Source organism: Furipterus horrens, unplaced genomic scaffold, assembly GCF_987537825.1.
Source record: "Furipterus horrens unplaced genomic scaffold, mFurHor1.1.pri manual_scaffold_11, whole genome shotgun sequence".
NCBI lineage: Eukaryota > Metazoa > Chordata > Mammalia > Chiroptera > Furipteridae > Furipterus > Furipterus horrens.
Window position 1 is genome coordinate 8,409,197 of NW_028327181.1, and position 18,405 is coordinate 8,427,601.

Consider the following 18,405-nt stretch of genomic DNA (forward strand, 5'->3'; position numbering starts at 1 on the left):
TTTCATTACTGCGCAGGAGCTGCCTCCCTCGGCCTGGGCTGTTCCGCTCTCCCTCTCTGCCTCCCCCACTCCCGTGTCTCTCTGCCCCCCTACGCCTTCTCTCCCTGCCTCCCAACACGTCGACTCCAGGAAGAAGAAACGGGGATCCTAAGCAGACTGAGGGGCCAGGGCGGAGGAAGGGGACCTCTGCTCCACTTACATCGGGTTCGAGGTCACTGGATGCAGGATGACCTGGGGCGTCCGGGTCGGTGTCTCCAGCACTGGCACCACATCTGACAGCCAGAGATCAGACAGTCACCAACCACACACGGAGCCCACAGCCCCTCCCGAAGGCTGATTCCTGGAAGATGCTGGCTGCGAGGGACTTCTCACCAGATCGCGGGGCGCTGAGGCTGGCCGGTCCCCTCGCCCTTCCTCGACCACTTGAAATTTACCAGCTTAGATGCAGCAGTGGTCTAAATGATACCTTACCAAAATTCTCTATCGTTACCTAGGGGGCTGCCAGAACCCCGGGGCCCCTGGTCATCTCCGAATCCTCCTCACTCCAGATTCCCTTGGGAACGATGAGGCCACCTGGTCCCGCGTCCCCCAGTGTCCAACTCAAACCCTTCTGATGTCCTCTCCCCGCCACGCGGCTCTGGACCGCCCCTACCCTTGCCCATCTTCCTGCTGCAGACCACCCTCTCGGACCACCTCACTGGGGCCATTGTGCCCTTGGGACTCCCCCCCCCCACGCTTTCCTTTTCCATTTCCGCGTCCAGCCATTACCCAGGGGGCCGGTGATGACCACCCTCTTTGAGCTGGTCCACCCCCACATTCCCCTCCGTCCATCCCACTCACAAGGGGCTGAGCTCCCAGGACGCTCACCTGGGAAGATGAACTGCTGCTTGTATTTGTAGTAGTGGGACGCTAGCAAAAGAAGGAACACAGCAACGTGAGTGCTGCCCTGGCGCTGCCCCTCAGGGACTCCCGCTCCCACAGCCGGGTTCTCTGCCCACCCACGAGTGTTTCCAGATTTCTGCAGACACCCTGAATTCCAAGGGACTGAGAACACGTGTAAAAAAAAAAAACAGGGCTCTACACATCCAAGCCAACCCTCTCATCTGATGCTCCCTGAAAACAAGAGCACCCCAGCTCAGAGAGTCATCCTGAGCACAACCCCATTTTGGGTCAATGCATAAGAATACACACAGAGAAAAGTCTGTAGAACCATAATCTAAAATATTAATTTTTTTCCCTTTTGGCACAGTGATTACAGTGGCTTTAAAAAAAAAAAAAACGACTAAAGAGTTTCCTGTGTTATCCAAATTCTCTGCATCGAACACTGTATTAGTTTTCTTGTAGCTGCTGAAACAAATTACCATAAACCTGGTGGCTTAAAACAACACAAATGTATTGTCTTATAGTTCTGGAAGTCAACGATCTGAAATAAGTCCTAAGGGGCTAAAAACTCAAGGGGTTGGCAGGGCTGGTTCTTGCTGGAGCTTCTTGACTCTTCCAGGTGCAGAGCTGCCTGCATGTCTCGGCTCAGCCCATCACTCCGGTCTCTGCTTCTGTTTGACATTGCCCTCTGCCGTCTTTGACCTTCCTGCCTCCCGCACAGACGGATCCTTGTAATTACATTTACAGGCTCCCCTAATAATCCTGGATAATCTTTCCACTTCGAGATCCTTAACATAGAACAGCTGCAAAGTTCCTTTCACCATTTAAAATAACATATTGACAGATCTCGGAATTAGAACACAGGCATCTTTGGGGGGACCATTCTTTTGCCCACCACACGTATGAGTGAATTTCCACATTTAGGGGGAAAAAAAACCTAGGTAAAAGAAATTTCCTCAGCGTCACTGCTGATTCCCCTACCATTCATTTTACTTCCAGTCCATGCCTTCAGGGGCCAATTCTTGCAGATAATTCCCAGATTTCTGATGGTACCACTTATGCCAGTGGGGTGCGGGGCCTGAAGCAGGGGACCCAAGGGGTGTGAGGGGCAATGGACAGGTCACACGGAGCTTTATGTCCCCAAGGAAAAGCCGTGGGCAAGGGTGGGCTCAGATATGAGTCTCAACAGGTGAAGATACTTCCAGAAGCAATGTTATTCATTCAGGGCTGGGGACAATTGGGAGTTGGGCCACCAAGAATTAGCACAGGGGTTCTGAGCCTGGGGTCTAGAAGCTGATCCCGCATGGCTGAATCCTTGCTCTTTGGTGGCTGTTTGTAAAAGCTCGGGCACCTCTCTCAAGCCTCGGGGTCCACATGTGTACCAGGGAGATAATGCACCCCTGCAGCGCTGTGCTCACCCCTGCATGGGATAAGGGTGCACAGTAGGTGTAGGGTAAGAAGTACTGGCTGCTACGAATAAGCCAACTCTTTCTAAGCGGTTTTCACTAACAGACAAGGATGCTTTTTAATTAAGAGACAAGCAGGATAGTTTCACTAGCTGGCCCTGAGGCTGGAATTGATTCATAAACTCCCTCAGGATGGAGAGCAGGTCCCGGCGTCTCAGGATCCCAAGCCCCCGGTCTGGTGCCTTGAACCAGCGAGCAAGCAACTAATGTTTGTTGAATGAATTCACTTTCCTTAGGTGCAGTGGTTCCCCAAATTCCAGAGCGTTACAATCCAAATGGATGCATTTCTGATTCTGAGAAGCAAGGTTCCCAGGAAGGGAAGCAACTCTCTCAAGGGCCTAGAGCAAAGCTGTGAAGGAAACCAGCCTCTGTGACTTCTGGGACCTTTCTTCTGCTAGGTAACCTAGTGCGTTTTTTTTGTTTGTTTTGTCTTGTTTTCAATCGCATGCAGGCAGTTTGTTGTCAACAAGGGGCTAAAATTAAAAAAAGAAAACTACCCGCGGTTCTCCATAGGCTTAGCTGATCTGTCCCCTCCGCAGCTGGACCTGGGGATTCAGTGTCGGGGAAAGTGGTTTGCTGGCTGCTGCAGTCTTTTAAGGAGGAGGGCTGGGCAGAGCAGGCAGGCCCTGCTCTGACAAGGGACAGCTGTCAGGCCACGGGACATCCAGCAAATGCCTGCATGCACAGTCAATTCCGGGTGCCCGAGAGAGAACAGCTGTGCCTGATGCCTGACAGGGAGGGAGTGGCCGGAAGAGGAGGAAAGGCGTCGCTGTGTGTCCTGTTCTTGCTGACAAGGGACACCCTCGAGAACCAGCTCCAAGAGGCTGCTGATGAACCCGAGTGGCGCCTGGGTCTCTGGCATCAAGAGAACATGAGGACTCAGGGGTTTCAGGTGACCAGACGTCAGAGAGACCAGGAGGCCACTTTGAAGGCGCTTCCACCCTGGAGCCTCCACCACTCCCCCTCCTAAGGTCTCTCAGGAGAGCAGCCTAAGTGGTCTCCTGAAAGGTAGGATCTCAAAGGAAGAAGGATCAAGCCATCCCTGCCTCAACCTTTCAATGGCCTCCCACCCTCCCACGTGTCTTTAATAAAATAAAAATTCCCATCACACCCCATAAGGCCTCACCCCTACAGCTCTGTGTCACTTGGTGCCATTGTCCCTTGTTTGTGGCACTCGGGCCACTGGGACAATTTTTCAGCTCTTCCCTGTGGCAGGGCCTTTGCACGTGCTCCCCTTGCTCTGCCTAGACAACTCTCCCCCGTCTTCAGAACTCAGCTGCTCTGACCTTTCCCCCTAAACTAGTTTTCTTCTTGAATTTGCTCTTGGCACTAACTGTTCTTCTCCTTATTTTCCTGTGTATGTTTGCTTGGTTAACACTGTCTCTGCCACTAAGCTACACGTTCCATGAAAACAGAGACTGTGATAGGCAGAATAATTCCCCACCCCCATGTCCTAATTCCTGGAAACTGTGGCTACAATACTTTACATGACAAAAGGGACTTTGCAGATGCGACTCAGTTGAGGATCTTGAGATGCTGGATTCTCTACATGCGTCCTAAACGCATGGGAATTTGTGAGCGAGAAGAATCCTCGGGGTCCTGTCACCCACCTTTCAGAGGTGAGAAAGCTGAAGTCAGAGGCCACATGGCAGGGACATGACAGAGGATTGAGTCCAGAGCTCCAGCTCGCTCTGCCCTGACGTCAGGAGTGAGGCTCAGAATGCAGCCCTGCTCGGCGTGTGGCCCCTGAGCCCCTAAGACAACTGCCGGCTCCTGAGCAGAAGGCTCCCCTGTGGCTTAGGCGTAGGTGGAGACACTGGCTTGCCGTTTACCCACAGACAGAGTCTCTTCACTTCTCAGAGCCTCAGTTTCCTCATCTGTTACACGGAGCTGATAATACTTACCTCGTGGCTACTCTAAAGATCCAGTAACATGGAAACTGTCCTGCATATAAGACTCAATCCACATGCCTTCAACCTGGTGCCTTCAAGCATGGGCAGGCCCCAGAATGGTGCTGGCACGAACCCACCACGGAGGTACCTGGCAGGTTGAAGCTCTTCTGCTGCCTCGTGCACTGTGGGGAAGGGTGGAGGGGGGAAGGCGGCGTGGCGCTGGGAGGGAGGGGCGGCGCGGGCGAGGACGGCGTGGACGATGTCGTGGACGAGGGGTTGCTGCTCGAGTCCGGCTGGTAAGGGACAGGGATGTGGTCCTGTAGGAAGAAAAAAGAAAACAGGGCAGGGGGCAGGCGGGGACGCAGAGACACAGCAGTGAGCGGGAGCCGAGCAGGAAGAGACCTCGCCCCAGCGTCCTCGGGCCCAGACCCTGCCCTGGTCCTGCCTGCTTCGTCAGCCCCACCAGGTTGCACCCAGCTCTGGAGGGAACAGCATCTGGAGTCAAACTCCTGTCCACTGTCTGGACCCCAGAGGGACAGGCTGCCACATAATGCAAGCCACGTAGGTGACAGCCACGCTCCCTGTGCCGCTTTGATTTTGGAGAGGGCCACGCTGAGGTGCCCAGAGTGCTCTTCCGACCCTAACACCTCTTCTCCGGAGTGTTTATTAAAGAATCAACAGCCCGAGAGCCCAAGAGGGAGCGTGAGAGAAGCCTTCAGCATCCGTCCTCACATCTCAGCATCTCGGCTGGAACCGGTACTGCCTCTCCGGGCCCCGAACCTGCTCCCAAGCAAAGATGAAGGAAGAATCCATGCGTGCAGCCTCAGAATGGCCGCAGAGGGGGGAGGTCAGGAGCTGTGTAGGGGGTTACGTAGTGTTCCCCCAAAGGGACTGTCCACCTGGACCCTCAGAGTGTGACCTTCTATTTTTAAAGAAAGGTCTCTGCAGATGTAATGAATGTAAGGATCTCGAGAAGAGACCATCTTAGGTTAAGGTAATCCCTAAATCCAAAGTCAAGTGTCCTTATAAGAAATGAAAAAGGAGACACACACACAGAGGAAAAGGCCATGTAAACATGGAGACAGAGGTGGGACCCATGCTTCTACAAGCCAAGGACAGCCGGAGCCACCACAGGTTAGGAGAGGGACGTGGAACGGAGTCTCCCTCGGGGTCTCCAGCAGGAACCAGCCCTGCCGACACCTAGATCTCAGGCTTCTGGCCTTCAGAACTGAGAGAATCCATGTCTGTTGTTTTAGCTGCCTAGTCTGTGGTCATTTGTTACGGCAGCTCCAGGAAACGGATATAAGCAGGATCTGGAGTAGCCGTGTGCCAGGCAGTGTGGTCCTTCAGTAAATGTGCGCTAGACGAAGGGAGAAAAAGAAAGAAAGAAATGAAAGGAGGAAAGGTGGAGGGGCAGAAAGAAGGAGAGAGGGAGGGAGGAAGAAGACCCAGCTCCTCCTACTAGATTGTATCTTACTCCCTTGGAATCTGCAGAACTTAGCACAGAAACAAATGCTAAGAGGTGGCTAATAAATGTGACATGAATGAATGAATGAATGAATGGGAAAGGAGAGGAGCAAAAAGAAAAAATAGATTCAGGGAAGGAGAGAAGGAGCAACTGTCATGATGGAAGAAGGAATTATCTCGGCCTCCTTGAGGGTACAAATCATCCCTTCTCATCCGTGTAGCTCAGGGCTGATGTAAACAAACAGAATCGTCAGAAGAGAGAGCTCCAGACGGTGCCCACTTTCCCTGGCAGGATTACGACTACAGGAGAGAACATTCCTTCTTCAGGTCAGACCCAGACCTGTGTCCCAACGGGACTGGCACTGGAGGCTGTGTCCCCTTGGGAGGGAAACTCAAACAGCCACGTCACGCAGAGAAGGGCGGTCACATAATTCCTCCTCTCGAGCGCAGCTAAGACATGGACACATCCTTCAGAGATGATCCAGCCCAAGCCCTTCATTCTATGGACAGGGACACTGAGACTCGGAGAGAGGGGGACTTGCTGGAGTCATACGGAGAGCTAGTGGCCCAGGTCCCAACCTCTAGCCCAGAAGCAGAAACACAAGGTTGTGCCAGCGAATAAGAAACTCACATTTGACTCTGGGACTCAAACAGAAACACGCTCTTCTCCCCGGTTCCCCCTTCGCCCACGTGTGCCATGAGCCAGAGATGGTGCTCAGAGTCACTGCCTCTCCCATGGGCTTTCCCTAAGGAAACTGTCCCCGCCCTCCAACCCAATAGGCTTTGGCGAAGGGACAGTCCTAACCAGCCATACTTGTTTTGTGACCGCCACAGCCCACTCCCAACACAGGATCACAGGTCAGGACATAATGGCAGCTGGCCTGTGACCTATGATATGGAATGAAAATATGAGCTGGACCACTAGGCAGAATAGCGGGCAGCATCAGGAACACAGGCGAAGAGGAGATGAAGTTCAAAGAGAACCGAGGAGCCACCACAGGCCACAAAGCAAACAAGCTGAGTCTATGAGGAGTGGAAACCCCGTGGTGGCAGAAGCAAGGACAAGAGAGAAGTCGGGCGTAGAGGCTGAGGAAGCCGGTCATCAATGAAGACCGGAGCAGACGCCACAAACAGCAGCCGGGTCTTAGTCCTAATGAGGACCAGAACGATGATTCGGGGGTCGGCTGCAGGTCTAAGGGGCCGGCCTGACACAAGACTGTCCTCCGTGTCTAGTTTCGTAAGGCGCAGCTCCTGAAATGAGATTCCCCTTCCTCTTATTGGCCCATGGCTCTTACAACAGAAAACTCGTAGCCCTGGCTGCTGTGGCTCAGTGGATTGAGCATCGGCCTGCGAGCCAAGTGTCGCTGGTTCGATTCCCAGTCAGGGCACATGACTGGGCTGCACGTCAGGTCCCCAGTTGGGGGCACGAGTGAGAGGCAACCACACAGTGATGTTTCTCTCCCTCTCTTTTTGCTTTCCCCTCTCTCTAAAAATAAATAAATAAATAAACAAACAAACAAACAAATAAATAATTAAACAAAAAAAGAAAACTCGTTTTGCTGAGCGAGCCTAGGTGGGTCTCATGCTCACAACAAACTACAAAGAGCAAGCCAGCATGCAGCGACTTCAAATGGCTCGCTGCGGCGGGCACATCCTCAGCCGCGGGCACCACCGCAGACGGAGGTTTTGATGCCTGACGGGGAAGCACAAGTGCTGCAGACGAGTCTCCCAAGGAGCTGGCAGATGCTGCTGCTTTTCCACCATCCTCCCGCTGCCCCCTCCATCCCCCTTCTCCTCCATCTCTTTCTCCTCCAGCTTCCTCCTCCTCTTCCTTCTTCTTGCGTCCCTTTCCTCTTCCTTCCTCGTCATCCTTCCTCCTCCTCTTTCCTCCTTCTGCTCCCCTTCATCACCGCCTCCCTCTTCCCCTTTCTCTTCCTCCTCCATCTTCTTCCTTCTTCCTAGTCCTCCTCCTGTTCCTCTTCCTCCTTCTCTGTCTTCATCATCAAGCCGTGTGCATGCCCTGAATATCCGGTGTTGGACTAACCTCTTTACACATATGACTGCATCCAATCCTCTCCACAATCCCAATAACCGTACCTCCTATGAGCCTTCTCCTTTTCCAGAGGGGAAAAACCAAGGCAGAGAGATCTTGCTCTGATCACACAGTAAGTGAAGGAACTGAGTTTCAAGCCTTTTGGCACAAACATGCCCACTCTCACCATTATGCTGGGCGAAAAGGCCTGACTTTGGTGAACTGGGACTGACTGAGCCAGACAGGAGAGGAAACACAGCAACGAAAAGGAGCTCTTCAGGCCAAATGGGCTCGGAAATCTATCGCTCGGACCGCATCATTGCCTGACAAAAGGAATCTGCGCGAGGCCCGTGAGAAGAGAAAGGAAAAATAACCCAGCCCTTGGAGAGATCCTGTCCACCTTCATGTCAAAGCAGCTTTCTAAATAGAGGTTAATTTATTTTTCTTATCCAATTCTCCTGCTGGCAGACGAGCAGCAGGATGTCACGGCCGTTGATCTCTCTGACCCATGTTTCTGTCCCGCCTGACACCCAGAGGCTGACTGTGCCTATAAAGCTAGAGAGACAGCTTTTGAGATGACTCTGACCTCTTCATCCCCAAGACGTCCCAAAAGAAAGAACGGGTTATAGTCATGCACAGTTACTTCCCCGGGACCTCACTATGTATGCCCCCTCAATCCCTTCCAGAGATGGGGGTCCCCTCTCCTAGAGACCTAGATCTTTTGCAAATAACAAAGGAAAAAGAGACCCAGCCTGAAATTTTCATTGAACGCCCCGAGATTTAAGCTGACGGTAACAGCCAGGATTTCCTGGACGCTTCCCACGCACCCAGGAACTGCACTCGGTTCTTTTAACGCTGATTATTTCATTCATCCCACAACAACTCTCTGCGGCGGGGCCTTCATTACCACCGCAGACATTTCAAAACATGGCCACAGATTCCCTAGACTCTTCCCACCACCAGGATGGGATCGACACCCCCTCCCCCTGAACCTGAGTAAGCTGGGACTGCTCCCACCGGGAGGGTGCAGCAGAACTGTCACTGCCGACCCTTGGCTAGTGCACGCCGAGACCATCAACGCGTGGACTCACTCTGCCGGGTTATCGAAGCCCGGGCAGCTTCCAGCTTGTTTGCGGAAACAGTCGCTCTTAAACCCTGAGCTGCCAGGTAAGAAGCCTGACTAGGCCGAGGCAGCCATATTGTGAGGAAGTCCAAGCCACAAGGCAAGGCCACGTGCAGCTGCTCCTGCTGAGTTACTACAGAGCCCAGGCTTTGACTCATCCGAGCCCAGGTACCACACTCGGGAGGGAAGGAGCCTCTAGATCAGGGATTGGCAGACTTTTCCTTGACATGACCAGACAGTAAACATGCCAGGCTTTGTGAGTCACTCGGTTCCGCCTTCGCAGAGCGAAAGCAGCCAATAGACAATAAGGGTGTGGCTTGTTCCAGTACAACTTTATTCACAAAAAGAGGTCAGGGGGCAGACTGCATTTGGCCGGTAAGCCATCGTTGCCAATCCCTCTTCTAGATAATTCTGGCCCTCCACTGTGTGAGTTTTCCCAGTTGAGTCCCTGGAAATTACAAAGCAGAGACAAACAACCTCCACTGGACCACTTCTTACTCCCTGCCCCTCACACCGACTCCGCGAGCGTGATGAAAGGGTTGTGGTCGTACCCCACTAAGTCCAAGGTGGTCGGTCTGAGCAGCAGTGCATAACTGGAACGTACCCGCTTTACACACGGGAAAACTGAGGCTCCGAGGGCTGCAGTTACCCGCCCAGAGTCTCACAGTTGGTAAGTGGAGGAAGCCAAGGCTGGCTGCTAGCTTTGCCTGATTTTAGAGGCCAAGTTCTCAACTGCTAAGGTGAGACCTCAAGGATCCAGATGGTGACTGACTGAGATCCAGTAGTAGAAATGGCAGGTGACAGCATGGGGCCGAAAGAACACATGTGCTTTGGCGGGGAGGGACAGAAAGGGGGGCCAGAGATGGAGGGAGGGGCCACATCACACACTGCCTTGCAGGCTGCAGCAAGCAGCTTGCTTTGTTTTCTAAATGCACTAGAAGGCCACTGGGTGTTTTAAGCAGACGTGATACAACTTAAATTATATCCATGAAGAGTCATTCTGACTGCTGTGTGGTGAATAGATTGGGGAGGGGGGTCATGACCTCTCCAGCCTTATGCAGAGAAGTGAGGCTGTGCTTTGCCAGTGAGAAGTCGTGATGCTCACCTGGGTCCTGAACACAGGTTCGTGACCTGCCATGCACCTGGGCTGATTCACACTTTATCCATATTCAATGCCACATGTGAACGCATTATGGGGCGTGAGAAATCACCTGTTGGCATGAACAACTTTTGCCTCCTCCTGTGGGGCTGGAAGCATCCCTGGGGTAGCTTTGGTGCAGTCTGGCCAACAGCCCGGACAAAGGATGTGGAAACCACGCTGGAAATATCCAGGCCACATTGGAAAGAAGAGGCACAGAGAGGCCCACGTCTGGGGATCCGCTGGACGTCAAAGTGGCCACGGCTCAGAGCCCCCACACGTCTGTCCACCCAGTCTCCAGCAGGAGCTCAGAAATAGATCCCTGTTCCTCGGTGGTTTGATTCAACAGATGTGTCAGAAAGCCCAGAACCATCTGCAAAGCTAATCCTGGCAGATGGCAAAACATCTCACAGAGCAAAGAGTGCAGGGTCTGGACCACGAAGAAAGCCGTCATAGGCTCTCCCGCGAGCCCTGCTGCACCCCCTCAACAACCCGCTCATCCTCGTTTCCACGCGTGTGCTCCCTCCATTAGACAGGTTCCTGGCACACTCGCCCACCACCGAGGGCTGCACGCCTCCCAGGCTTGACTCCACACCAACCACAAAGAATGAGGAGCCCAGGTGGGCTGGGAGGTGGGGGCAATACTCCCAGATCAGCCCACCGCGTCCTGCTCCAGAACCTTCCTCCCTCCCACCCGCAGCGGCAGCCCCAGTCCCAGCCCCAGCAAGCCCAACCCGGCCGAACCCAGCCTCACCTTGTTGATTTTGTTGGTTTTGGGGAGCGTCTGACTGATGTGCAGGTCCGAATACCGGGGTGGCTTTCGCAGAGGGTTGTTGATGTCACATGGAACAGACTCTGTCCGGACTAACCTTGCTGGATCCGTAGGGGGAAAAAACAGCAATGTGGGAATTTCAGTATCCCTTTGGCTTTATACCGTTATTGCAGGACAGCAGAGCTCAGATCCCACCTCAAAGGCCCACCCCCAAGGCAGGAAGGAAACTCACTAAAAATGACAGTTGTCATGTCACGGTAGTGACATTGGCAGTTCCCCATGATGCATTTTTTTTTTGTATCGTCCATATATGACCTGACCATGACAAATTACAATAAAACCGAAGCTATCCATTTGTTTGTTTTCAATACCATCACTGTTTCACATGGGCCCCCATTTCAGAACAGAACCTCCTTTGAAATACAAGCGGTCCCGACTTCTCTGGGTCTGTAACCAGTGGACAAGCTCACGGGGGCTGCCTGCCCCTGTCCTGTCTAACCTTCATGGTAGGATCATCTTTCATTACCTGTGGGATTTCTCAGGTTTGAGCAGCCTGTCACATATCAAAACACATTGGTCTAATCAAGGCCACTGTGGGTCCCTGAAGCAAAGGCTCAGCTTTCCTGCATCATCCGAAGGCCACCCCAAGATCTGGGCACACGGCCACTGCTAAACGAATACCTACTAAACGAAACCACATCATCCAAGCCCCTCTCCCTGTTACCCCTCCATTACTTCTACTACATGCAGGGACCATGGGGACGTGCAAAAATGAGAAGCTCAAGTTCAAACCTGATGACTGGTTGTATTTCTTATCAGTTTCATTTATTTTTTAATTGCAAGGGCAGGTGGGGATATTAGTAGAAAAGTTAAAGCTTTAGACTGACCCAGGGATTTAATTTCTCTGCTTAGCCTGAGCTACCATAGAAACAACTATATTTCCAACACATGATGGGGTGGGGGCAGCAAAAATCTGGCGGGCTTCTGGAAAGTTCTGTTTGCTGCGCATATACAAAGGGGATGCAGCAGTGAAGGTGAGTGGGAGGGAGCCTTTCTTCAGATGTCAGCCTCTGACTGAGTTGCCCTCCAGCAGGCTGGTCTGGTCTCCACGTGGGAGGCGGGTGCCAGAGGGGACCTCTACAGACAGGACTTTGGAGGGAGGCAATTTCCCCAACAAAGCTGACCCATGACAGTGGTTCAAGAATAAAAGCATTCGGGTTTAAAATAGCCTCCCTGAGTGTGTACGGTTGTGCAAGAACAGGCAGCTCTTAACTGAGGATGTGAGGAGGGACAGGGCACGGGGAGAGAGATGATTTTCCCTTCACTTGCAGTTTCCTCTCCCTGTGGAGCTCAGCAAAGCAAAGATCATCGAAAACCTAAGGCCCATTGGCTTTGGGACACATCTCAGCACTTCAGGCAGCCATTTACCTCCTCCTTTAGCTTTCCCTCGGGCTCATTCTAGAACTGGGCAGATTCCCCCACGTAGGCACTGACCAAAGCCAGGGGGATGGGCGGGGCACAGGGCGAAGACGAGGAGGAACTCAGTCTCCAATGAGCAAGTAGCTAGATCCCAAGTTGGAGCCTTCGCTTCATCCACCCTATAGATGGGGGGTGAGGGGGGAGGAGGCCAGCAAAAATCTTTTACCTTTTCACAAGTTGCTAACATTTTAGAATAACCATATGGCACATACAACAAGTCTGGCTTTTCTTTGAAACATGAGAAATCTTGCAGCACAGGGTCCCACGGTTGCTGGCATGGCTATCCTCTCTAACCAGCGTCAGGCCTCTCTCTCCCCTTTGCTTGGCCCCATCTGGCCAGCTTTTCTTATCTCGGGCCCTTGCTGGGCCCTGGAAGGCATTTGAGTCGGCAACTCCCACTCTGGAGCAGTACTTCTCAATGTCAATGTGCATAGGAATCAGCCACAGATCCTGCTGAAATGCAGATTCTGATTCAGTGGGTCAGGGATGGGCACCTAGCTCACCAGGGATGCTGGTGTCGCTGGCCCTTGGACCACACTTCAATTAGCAAGGGTGCGGCCCAGCGATGTCCAGTAGAACAGATGAAGTGTTCATCACCTGTACTATGCAATATGGTGGCCATAGATAAGCGTCGGGGGATTAGAAAGTATCCAGAATCAGCCTGGATGGGAGAGCTATCTCACATGGCTCCCACCCCACCCCCAATCTAGAGCAGCAAGTGTTAAATACTTACCTCCTCGGTGGATGATAAGGAGATGACAGGGTGGGGCTTCTTTGGTGCATTTGTTGTGGCACTTTAACCTGAGAGAAAGAGAAAAAAGGAAGGATGCATGGATGGACGGATGAGGGATGAATGGATGGATGGATGAATGGATGGATGGATGAGGGATGAAATGGATGGATGGATGAATGGATGGATGGATGAATGGAAGGATGGATGAATGGATGGATGAATGAGGGATGAATGGATGAATGGATGGATGGATGGATGGAAAAACAGATGAACAGATGGATGAATGAATAAATGGGTGAGTGGCTGTATAGAGCAAAAGAAGAGTGGACTTTTTGAACACTTTTGACAATCCAGTATGGAGTCACCGTCAGCCATGACAGTCATGTCAAGTGTTATATCAAATGCTATAACCTGTGCAGCATCAAAACCCTGATGTAAAGCTCTGCTGAACGAAACTAGACTTTCATTCATTCAACAAGCACTTCACTGGGTCTATCATGCCCCAGGTCCTGGGGCATGCAGTGAACAGGTAGATGCAGTCACTATGTGTACGGGGGCGGGGGGGGGGGGGAATAGTAAGCAGATAAACGAATACCAGATAACTGCAGGTGTGCTAAGATCACACACAAAAATAATACAGGAAATGGAATGGAGAATGGAAGAAGGGTTTCCAATAGGTGCAAAAGTTTGGGGGCAAGATTAAGCCTGCTCAGTTCAGGGGTCATATGTTAAAGGTCAATGAGGCTGAAGTGAAGAAAACAAAAGTAACGAAATCAGGAGGCAGGGGAGGTGGCATGAATCCCCAGTGGCCCTGATAAGGAGCCTGTGTTGGATTCTATAGTACTGAGAAGCCACCGGAAGCTCGGACAATTGTCACTTGGTCAGACGGATGTTCCGGAAACCCTGAGTTGGGACATTGCTCATACCACATGGCAGGAGAACCAAGAAGTTTCTGCCCTCTGTTCCCTTGAAATAGCTGAACTCCACCCTGTAAGCTTTCAGAGAGAAACTGTTCCTTTCTGCCACCCCCACCTGTGAATCTTCTCCAACAAGCCCAGCTGGAAGGTGGCATGCACACGTGAAGAAGCCCCTTTGCTACTGAGGCAGCCCCATGAAGCGGGGGAAATGCAATATAACCTTTGGACCGCGTCCGAATCAGGATGTGATAGGCAAGACCACCAGTGACCTGGGCTCATCTCCTGCCCCCCACCCTGGCCCCTGCACTTTCCCTTATTGCTTTTTCTTGCACTGATGGAAGGCTTCCTTCCCCTCCAGCAGAAGGGTGAGAGGCAGTTTTACAGCTTCAGAGGGCAGCGCCGGGCGTGGGAGCACAACCAGAGCTCATGGGGAAACCCCGGGAGAAGCGCCTCTGAGGCCCAGACACCTCACACTTGCACGGAGGGTCGGGCGTCAGGGACGAGCGCCCGCACACCCAGGACCTGCTCATCGAATCGGCAGGATTAGCTTAGTGAAGCCACACAGACCCTGGAGGGCGGGGGGCACAGGGACCGACCGAGGCCAAACCTTAGCACGACGCAGATACTGTCCCACTTACGAAGAACCATTTTTCCATGGGAAATGTGCATGATTCCACCCCAACTGGACATTTCCTTCCCACTACCCATGAAGGAAGAGCTACCAGCACACGATTTATGGGCAGACCGCCTGCTTGTGAATCAGAGCCCCCAAGGCTCACCCTCCAAGGCTCTGATTTAGTAACTGAATGTGACTTTCTAGTAAGCGTATTCCAGAGCTCAAGAACAGCCATGTAAGAGGGATGGACTCTCTGTCCCAGATGAGAGATGTCAGGGAGCCTGAATCTTGCTGAACACAGTGCTTTCCCCCCACCCCACCCCCAAGAAGGAGGGAAATGAAGTCAGGATAGTATTCAGGATCAATCTGGGTTCAAAACCGGAAACCACTACTTCCTGGCTGACAGCTTGGGCCAGTGGCTGACTGGCTCTGAGCCTTAGTTTCCTTACCTGTGAAGTGGGGACAGTCATAGTATGTGCCTCACAGGGCTGCACTGGGGACTAATGATATGACACAGGTAAGGTGCCGAAGACAAATGCCTGACACGGCAGGTACTGTCCTTTCCACTACAGTAATGATATCACTACTTTATGCAGAACGTCCCTAAGACCTTCCACAGGATGACCTTCTCTAGCAGGACACATGGGCTGGCAGAGTGCCAAAAGCCCTCAAACAACCACAGCGGGTATTGGGTGGTGACCACCCTGGTCTTCTCTCTCTTGTGTGGGACAACTCAGGGGTGTCCCAGGTGGCACTGGACTCCAGTGGCCCATAACTGCTCTGGCTGCCTCTCCTTCCTGGTCTCGCTCCCCTACTGGTGTGGCCTGGGCTCTTCCCTCCAACAAACCAAGCATCTGCCCTTGAACCCTTGTCTCCACGTCTGTCACAGGGGGCCAACTAAGACATGGTGATTATTACAAGAGGTCCCGAACACCAATGTGGTCTGTCCCACCGTCCTAACGCCAAACCAGGCCCACTGCTCACTGTCCCCATTGGGTCTCCTTAGCCCACAGTCCTTTATGAATTTGGTCCCCACATGCTCTGTTCCACAACGAGGCAAAGGGGGAGCTGGGGAGCCACAGCTGATGACCCGGACAAAGGTCTGCACCAGACATGGCCCGAGAAGCACCGTGATTTAGGGCAGCAGCTCTGGACAACTACCAGGCACGGGGAAGGTTGCACACGGTCCCAGAAGGGGGGAGGGGCGTGGGCTTCGGAACCAAGCGGACCTGGGCTTGAATCATGGTTCTACCATTCTCGGACCAAGGGGTCCAGGTTCCTCTTCCAAATGGAGATGAGGATCACATGAGGAAACGCCCAGGTCAGTTCCCACGCAGGCAGCCAAAAGGCCAGTGTTTCCGTGTGCAGGGCTGAAGCACACCCGGGGCACACGGGGAACGCCAGGAGGGCCACATCCAGCCGGGAAACTCGGAAAGGATGCATTTAAAACTTTCGGTGAAGACGGTTCTTCCTTTCTTTCTGTTTTTTAACTTCCAGGGCTAATAGGATAAGCTTCAGTTACGGAGAAAAGTTGCTTACGCGGAACATCTCATTCCCCAAAGGAGCTGCTGGCTAAATGAGACATCTTCTCCGTCTGAAAATTAAATATGTGAATTTATCTGGAGGGCAGGATCCGGGTCTTCCTCATCGTTGCGGCTCCCTCCCCTCTGTGCCTGGCCTGGTGGGGTGCACAACATGCTGCATAAACATCAGAGAGACGGGGGAGGGAGGAGGGAAGAAGGAAAAGGAAGGACCAAGAGAAGGGAAAACCTATCAAACGCTACTGATGAAGGAGCATTAAGAGTCTCTATCAAAACCTGTTTTTGAAAGATGATGCCTGTTTCTTAGAGATCGTACCCCTTGAAGTTTGTGAAATGTAAGTGAGTCCCTCTCTGCGATCTCTCTTCCTTGCCTTGCACTCCCCCACCCCAACAGGTCATTTTTCCTTATTGCTTTTTCCTGCAGCGATGGAAAGCTCTCCTCCCTCTGTGCATGAAGAGGCAGGGGAGTGAGAGGGGAGGAAGGAAAGGTAAGCAAGGGATGGCGCAGAGTCTCATCATGAGGTTGGAGTTTTATCCTGAAAGTAGGGGGAAAACCAATGAAGGACTTTTAAATGGGAAGGTGAAGGCTGCATAAGCATTTTGGGAAGACTCCGTCTGGCAGTGCAGACATTTACCATTAAAGGCAATAGAGTTCCCTCCCTATCTTTCCTACTCCTTGCCTGGGTTTTCCCTTTGCTAGGTCACTCCATTACGTGCTCTTTAAGACTCATTGCAAAACCAGGAAACCAAATCACCACCCCCTTCACATGTTTCATTGACTAGCCCTACCCAGCAGTTTTGTCTCTTTTGGTTCCCCTGTGGTCTCCTACTTGAGCCAAATGCTTCTAGAAACATCTCCCTATGTTCTCAGTGAAGGATATAAAACACCCCTTCCCTCCCTGCTGGCAACTCCATGGGGTTGAACTCTTTGACCTACAATGCGTGCAAAGAAAAACCCAGTCACATAAACGAGGAAGGTGCTCGGGAGCACAAACATATAAATCAGGCTGCAGAATCCAGTGGCAAAATGAAAAATAATCGGGAAATCCCCAGCACTGTTCTCGCCCTAGGAGGACACTGTACAGAAACTGGAGGCTTATTAGCCATTGGAGGTGCCCTCCGACCCACCTCATTCCCCAAATTCCCCAAGAGGGGAGAGTGGCTACAGAATCGTCTTGGATCCCAGCAGCTGGAGGTGTTTACTGGAACACAAAGACCGGTCTGTCCTCTTTCAAGTCAAGAAAGGCTGATGGGAGATGGGGGCAGGCGGGAGGAGGGACGTGAGAAAGACCAACAGCTCTGGTCCCCAGTGAGGCTGAGAGCACAGTCTCACATTCTGTTTTGGTTCTTTCGTTCAAGAAGAAGCAGAGTGGGGGCTAGCATTTGTTGCTGCCCTACTGTGTGGCCGGCTCTTTGCTCATGTAAGGTGGTTAGGAGTACAGGATCTGGAGTCAGAGGAACTGTAAGTTTGAGGAGCAAATTCACCCACCATGAGAATTTGGGTCAGCTGTTTACTCCTAAAGGTTTCTGTTTCCTCATCTGCAAAGTGGGGATAATAATAGATCCCACCGTCTATGGTGGTTGCAAGGATTAAGGAGATCACACCTGTAAAGTGTTTAGCGAAATGTCTGGCAAGTAAGTCAGTCCTTAATGCATGATATCATCACCATCGCCATCACCACCATCATCATCACCATCATCAACACCACCACCATCATCATCACCATCATCATTACCACCACCACCATCACCACCACCACCATCATCATTACCACCATCATCACCATCATCACCAAAATCATCATCACCATCATCATCATAATTCAACCCCACCAGAGCCCCTAGTAAAGTTACAAACATCCCACTCACACAGCTGTAATTAGACCCACATTTTTGCCTCTAATAGATAAAAACACATATAAGGGACCATTAATTCCCATTATGATTATTGCAAAAACTGAACTGTTTCTATTAACGGAAAATAAGTTCAGGCTTCAAGCTGGTGATCTCTGAAATGCATGCGCATAATTATATCCTGCCAATATTCTGCCCGTTACACAAACTCCTGAAGCTTCCAGGAAACTCTGTGGCAGCTGCATCCTCAGCGCGCATCCTTTCCCCAGTTTTTCAAGGGCTGGGAAAACTACGTGCCCAGTGGCTCGGGCCAACATGGCTCACTTCACTCTTTTATGTCCTCATCACAGATAAAACAGTGTATCTGATACAAGAACACAGGCTAGGGGGACACAGGGCAAGAAGGGAAGCAAACAGCACATGAAATCCAAGCGAAAAGATCCATTAACAGAGCAAAATGGAATAAAGGTATACATGGCTCATTTGAACAAAA

At 51.9% G+C, this 18,405-nt stretch overlaps 1 protein-coding gene across 2 annotated transcripts in view; it reads right to left on the bottom strand.

Annotated features, from left to right (window-relative positions):
- The window catches only part of KSR2 (kinase suppressor of ras 2), a 271,920-nt gene that overhangs the window by 43,320 nt on the left and 210,195 nt on the right, over positions 1-18,405 (bottom strand). The window contains exons 8-12 of one of the 2 annotated variants that reach the window (XM_090290536.1): positions 12,987-13,052; positions 10,755-10,881; positions 4,389-4,557; positions 868-909; positions 200-272 (exon numbers count right to left, since the gene is read on the bottom strand). In XM_090290536.1, the coding sequence (XP_090146662.1) occupies positions 200-272; positions 868-909; positions 4,389-4,557; positions 10,755-10,881; positions 12,987-13,052 (477 nt within the window). Of the gene's footprint in view, positions 1-199; positions 273-867; positions 910-4,388; positions 4,558-10,754; positions 10,882-12,984; positions 13,053-18,405 lie in introns of both variants that reach the window. The other variant, XM_090290537.1, reaches the window with a different exon arrangement.